General features: G+C 38.3%; 1 protein-coding gene across 1 annotated transcript; it reads left to right on the forward strand.

The window, feature by feature from the left end:
• Nucleotides 1–4,127: 4,127 nt before the first annotated feature.
• Nucleotides 4,128–4,685, forward strand: LOC126156469 (protein mono-ADP-ribosyltransferase PARP12-like). Its single transcript, XM_049916312.1, has one exon. It carries the CDS (start codon nucleotides 4,128–4,130, stop codon nucleotides 4,683–4,685), a length of 558 nt encoding a protein of 185 aa, XP_049772269.1.
• The last annotated feature ends 898 nt before the right edge of the window (nucleotides 4,686–5,583 follow it).

Genomic DNA, 5,583 nt, shown 5'->3' on the forward strand with positions numbered 1-5,583 from the left:
TAGAAGCCTTTTACCCACTGCTTTGCCTGCATACACTTACTTACATGCAAAAAATATTTCACATTTATTTAATGTATTTCTCATATATTTGCACACACATTTCACCTGTACCTCTAAAAAAATTTCGATCTCACCTGTATCTCTAATGAATTTCAACCTGCAGTTTTGTTTTCACACAGCTAAGGGTTTATGATGATATATTTTCTGAACTGTGTTTTCCAATGATATAATTTTGCAGGTAAATCCAGTAGTATATGGTAAATCCAGTAGTATATGTGGTCGATGTCTGTAAAATGTTTTGTGAATAGAATAAGTAGTAAAGAAGTAATACATTAAAAGGACATGCACGATGCTAAATTTTTAGTGTATGAACACTGAAAGTGTCATAAGCAATAAACTTATATCCTTTCGTCATTTTGTGGGTGGTGTGAGCAAGAAAAAGTCTTGAAAAGGTTTGAAATTATGTGTAAAGTTTGTTGCAAGTCACAAAGTGCTCTCATTCTAAATACTGGATAAGTATAGTCTGACTATTTGCGCTTCCTGAGCTGTGCTTATTTTTCACTCCTCTCCCACCCTTTTGAGAGGTAGGCAGTTCTTACCTCCATAGTGACTCTGTCCAGATATAAGCGATGCTGTTATTGTTTTGGTCTTCAGTCCAGAGACTGGTTTGATGCAGCTCTCCATGCTACCCTAACCTGTGCAACCTACAGCCTTCTGAATCTGCTTAGTGTATTCATCCCTTGGTCTCCCTCTGTGACTTTACCCTCCATGCTGCCCTCCAATCCCATGATGCCTCGGAACATGTCCTACCAACCGATCCCTTCTTCTAGTCAAGTTGTGCCACAAAATTCTCTTCTCCCAAATTCTATTCAATACCTCCTAATTAGTTAGTGATCTACCCATCTAATCTTCAGCATTCTTCTGTAGCACCACATCTCGAAAGCTTCTATTCTCTTCTTGTCTAAACTATTTATTGTCCATGTTTCACTTCCATGCATGGCTACACTCCATACAAATACATTCAGAAATGACTTCCTGACACTTAAATCTATACTCGATGTTAACAAATTGCTCGTCTTCAGAAATGCTTTCCTTGCCATTGCCAGTCTACATTTTATATCCTCTCTACTTCAACCATCATCAGTTATTTTGCTTCCCAAATAGCAAAATCGTCTACTACTTTAAGTGTCTCATTTCCCAATCTAATTCCCTCAGCATCACCTGATTTAGTGCGACTACATTGCCTTATCCTCGTTTTGTTGTTGTTCATGTTAATCTTATATCCTCCTTTCAGACACTGCCCATTCTTGCATTGCTCTTCCAGGTCCTTTGCTGTCTCTGACAGAATTACAATCCCATCGACAAACCTCAAAGTTTTTAATTCTTCTCCATGAATTTTAATACTACTCTAAATTTTTCTTTTGTTTCCTTCACTGCTTGCTCAGTATACAGATTGAATAACATCGGGGATAGGCTACAATCCTGTCACACTCCCTTCCCAACCACTGCTTCCCTTTCATGCCCCTCGACTCTTTGTAACTGCCATCTGATTTCTGTAGAAATTGTAAATAGCCTTTCCCTCCCAGTATTTGACCCCTGTCACCTTCAGAATTTGAAAGAGAGAATTCCAGTCAACATTGTCAAAAGCTTTCTCTAAGTCTACAACTGCTAAAAAAGGAGGTTTGCCTTTCCTTAATGTATCTTCTAAGATAAATCATAGGATCAGTATTGCCTCGCGTGTTACAACGTCTTAACAGAATCCTCCCTGAGGTCAGCTTCTACCAGTTTTTCCATTCGTCTGTACAGAATTCGTGTCAGTATTTTGGAGCCGTGTGTAACAAATTTGGTTGAAATCAGGAAGTGGCTTAAGGAGGTGATTGAAATCAGTTAGTGGCTTAGGAGGAGATATGAAATGTACACACATCCACATTTATAACATTTAAGGATGCAGCAGAACTATATTCTATAGTAGGATGCTTTAAGTTGTTACCTAATACAGCTATACAACTAGCTGAAAGAAGAGAGATCAAATCCATACAAAGGGGTGAAAGTTTTGTACTGACAAACACATTTGTTTCTAATGGTAATTAAAAATTTCATTTGTATTTGTTGTCTTAAATATATGATTTTATAGCTGCAAATGGTTAGATCCTGCCACATTTAAAATGGTAGCAGTAATGGAATCACGTGTAGTTGGTTTCTTTGGTGCAATATGATCCTAATTTTTTGTTTGAGAGGATTAAGATTTTTAATTAATTATTCTAGGATATTTGTCTACTTGTGAAACTATGTGGCTGTCTTTGTACTAAAATTTCCTTACCTGTTTTCTAATTGCAGAAGCATTATTGTTGCCAAAAGTCAAATTACATATGCTATAACTACACTGCAGTGCCAAAGAAACTGCCATAGGCACACTTATTCAAATACAGAGATATGTAAACAGGCAGGATATGGCACTGCAGTCAGCAAAGCCTGTGTAAGACAAGCATTTGGCAAAGTTGTTAGATCGGTTACTGCTGCTACAGTGGCAGGTTATCAAGATTTAAGTTAAGTTTGAAAGAGGTGTTATAGTCGGCGCATGAATGATGGGACACAGCATCTCCGAGGTAGTAAGGTAGTGATGATGATGGGATTTTCCCATACAACCGTTTCATGAGTGCCCTGAATACCAGAAATCTGATAAAACATCAAATCTCTAACATCTCTGTTGTCAGACAAAGATTCTGGAAGAATGGGACCAACAACGACCGAAGAGAAATGTTCAGTGTGACAGAAGTGAAACCTTCTGCAAATAGCAGCAGATTTCAATGCTGGGTCATCAGCAAGTGTCAGCGTGCAAACTATTCAATGAAACATCACCGATATAGGCTTTTTGAGCCAAAGACCCACTCATGTACCCTTGATGACTGCACGACATAAAGCTTTATGCCTCACCTGGGCCTGTTAACACGACAATGGACTGTTGATGACTGGAAACATGTTGTTTGGTCAGACAGGTCTCATTTCAAATTGTATTGAACTTATGGACGTGTATGGGTATGGAGACAACATCATGAATCCATGGACCCTGCATGCCAGCAGGGGAATGTTCAAGCTGGTGGAGGCTCTATAATGATGCGAGGCATGTGCAGTTGGAGTGATATGGGACCCCTGATATGTCTAGACATGACTGTGACAGGTGACATGTACAAAGGCATCCTGTCCGATCACCTGCATCCATTCATGTCTAGCCATCAAATTACCCATACATGAACATTATTGAGCATATCTGGGATGCCTTGCAATGTGCTGTTCAGAAGAGATCTCCACCCCCTCGTACTCTTACCAATTTATGGATGGTTTTGGAGGACTCATTGTGTCAATTCCCACCGGAACTACTTCAGACATTAGTCGAGTCCATGCCACGTCCTGTTGGCGGCCCTTCTGGTGCTCGCGGGGTCCCCACACGATATTAGGCAGGTGTACCAGTTTATTTGGCTCTTCAGTGTATAACTGTAATATATTGCACAGGGCTTTAACAATCCATGGCCTCAGAGGTCCATAGTATATATTACTAATGTATGCTTATTTACTCCAATATTTGGAGGGCAGTTTACACTAGATAACATGAAACATTATATTGGGACAAACATAGTCCCTATTAATGTTTCAAATACATCACCATCAATCTAGAATACAAACAAGCAGTATTAAAAGTCAGCACTAGTTACAAAACAGAAATGTGCACTTCCATGTACTGACACTGACTTCTTTTAATCACAGTGCATACATTTTGTAAATACAAAATTTTTTCTGGTGAAGTGGCAGATCCAGAAAGTCAGGGCAACAACTCCAAGCACTGTTTAATATATTGGTAAGTGTGTATTTTGCTAAATGTTGATTAGACTATAATTGGCCCATAATGGTGTGTCTTTCTCACTTTTTACATCATATGGCCTAGTGTGTCCTGTAGTAGCACAACAGCAATAATGTTGCAAGCTGAAATTATATTTCCTTTTCAAAAAAATGCAAGTATGAAAATGTAAAAATATGTTTGTAGCTATTGTAGTTAAACTACAGTGGCTCATATTTCTATGTTTGTATCTCTCCTGATTTCTTAATTAATTTCTGCCACAGGTGACTCAGCAATGACAGAATTAGCATTGAAGCATCTACATCCAAATTGGACATATACATGTTCCGATGAAGTTGAAGTGGAAGAAATTGGTACCTTCGAAAAAAAAAGGATAACCCACTCTATGCCACGTGACTTGAAAGTCACATCAGTTGTGAAGGTTATGAATCCATATTTATGGAGCTGTTATCAGCTGAAAAAGGCAGAATACATGAATCGATATGGCAGTGTTAGGGAAACAACTCTGTATCATGCTACAAGCAAAAGTAATATTGACTCTATAATTAGGAGCAACTTGGATTGGAGACGTTCATGTCGAATCAGATTTGGTCAAGGTGTTAGTTTCAGTCCATCACCCAGTTATGCCAATACATATTGTAACAGGAGAAATGGCATTTACAGAGCAATGATTGCTGCAACTGTACTAGTTAATAATACTGCAGAAGGTAACAGCTGGACTACACTGCCTCCCACAGATATTGATACAACTGTTGGAAATTCCTTGCAAGTTTATGTTAAGTATAGTGACAATGAATTTTATCCACAATATGTCATTTACTATAATATTTGAGTTGTTCAGTTTTTTTCATCCTTCATGAGAGTGCATAGTTTTGTAATTATTGTGTATATTTGAATAATGTTGCATGAATTATATTTTGTAATAAAAAGAAAATTATTTTACTCCAAACCCATGAATAGCCAACCATGCCTTTACATGCTGCACACTGGATGTTTAGGTGTTACCTCACTGGAATGTAGTGGCACAAATATTTTAATGTATGTGCATGACTGATTCTATTGGGACTTGCTGTATAATATTGTGCTTTCCAAAATATATGTTAAACCACGGGACTTACCACAGTATTTGAGACACTGTAGCACTTTTCAGATATGTGAATTCTTGCTAAATCACGCAACATTAAGGGCAGTAAAGGAGTGTCTAAGACAATGATGAGCCTCTGCCTGAGGAAAATTAAAATATATGGTATAGTGATATGCACATATACAGAAAGTGGTAGTATTGCACACACAATATATAAAAGGGCAATGCATTAGTGGAGCTGTCATTTGTACTCATACAATACGTGTGAAAAGGTGTCGGGTGTGATTATGGCTGCACAGTGGGAATTAGCAGACTTCGAACATGGAATGGTGGTTTGAGCTACGTGCATCAGACATTCCATTTCAGAAATTGTAGGGAATTCAATATCCTGAGATCCACAGTGTCAAGAGGGTGATGAGATTACCAAATTTCAGGTATTACCTCTCACTAAGAACACCACACTGGCTGGCAGGCTTCACTCAATGACCGAGAGCAGTGATGTTTTTGTTAAGTTGTCAGTGCTAACAGACAAGCAACACAGCATGAAATAATAGCACAAATCAACGTGGAACATACAACGAACATACCTGTTAGGACGGTGCATTGAAATTTAGGGTTAATGACCTACAACAACAACCAATGCGAG

This window comes from Schistocerca cancellata, chromosome 2 (genome assembly GCF_023864275.1).
Source record: "Schistocerca cancellata isolate TAMUIC-IGC-003103 chromosome 2, iqSchCanc2.1, whole genome shotgun sequence".
Lineage (NCBI taxonomy): Eukaryota > Metazoa > Arthropoda > Insecta > Orthoptera > Acrididae > Schistocerca > Schistocerca cancellata.

Excerpts from the sequence above, each read along its gene's own strand:
- LOC126156469 (XM_049916312.1), top strand. The coding sequence starts at position 4,128 with ATGACAGAATTAGCATTGAAGCATCTACATCCAAATTGGACATATACA.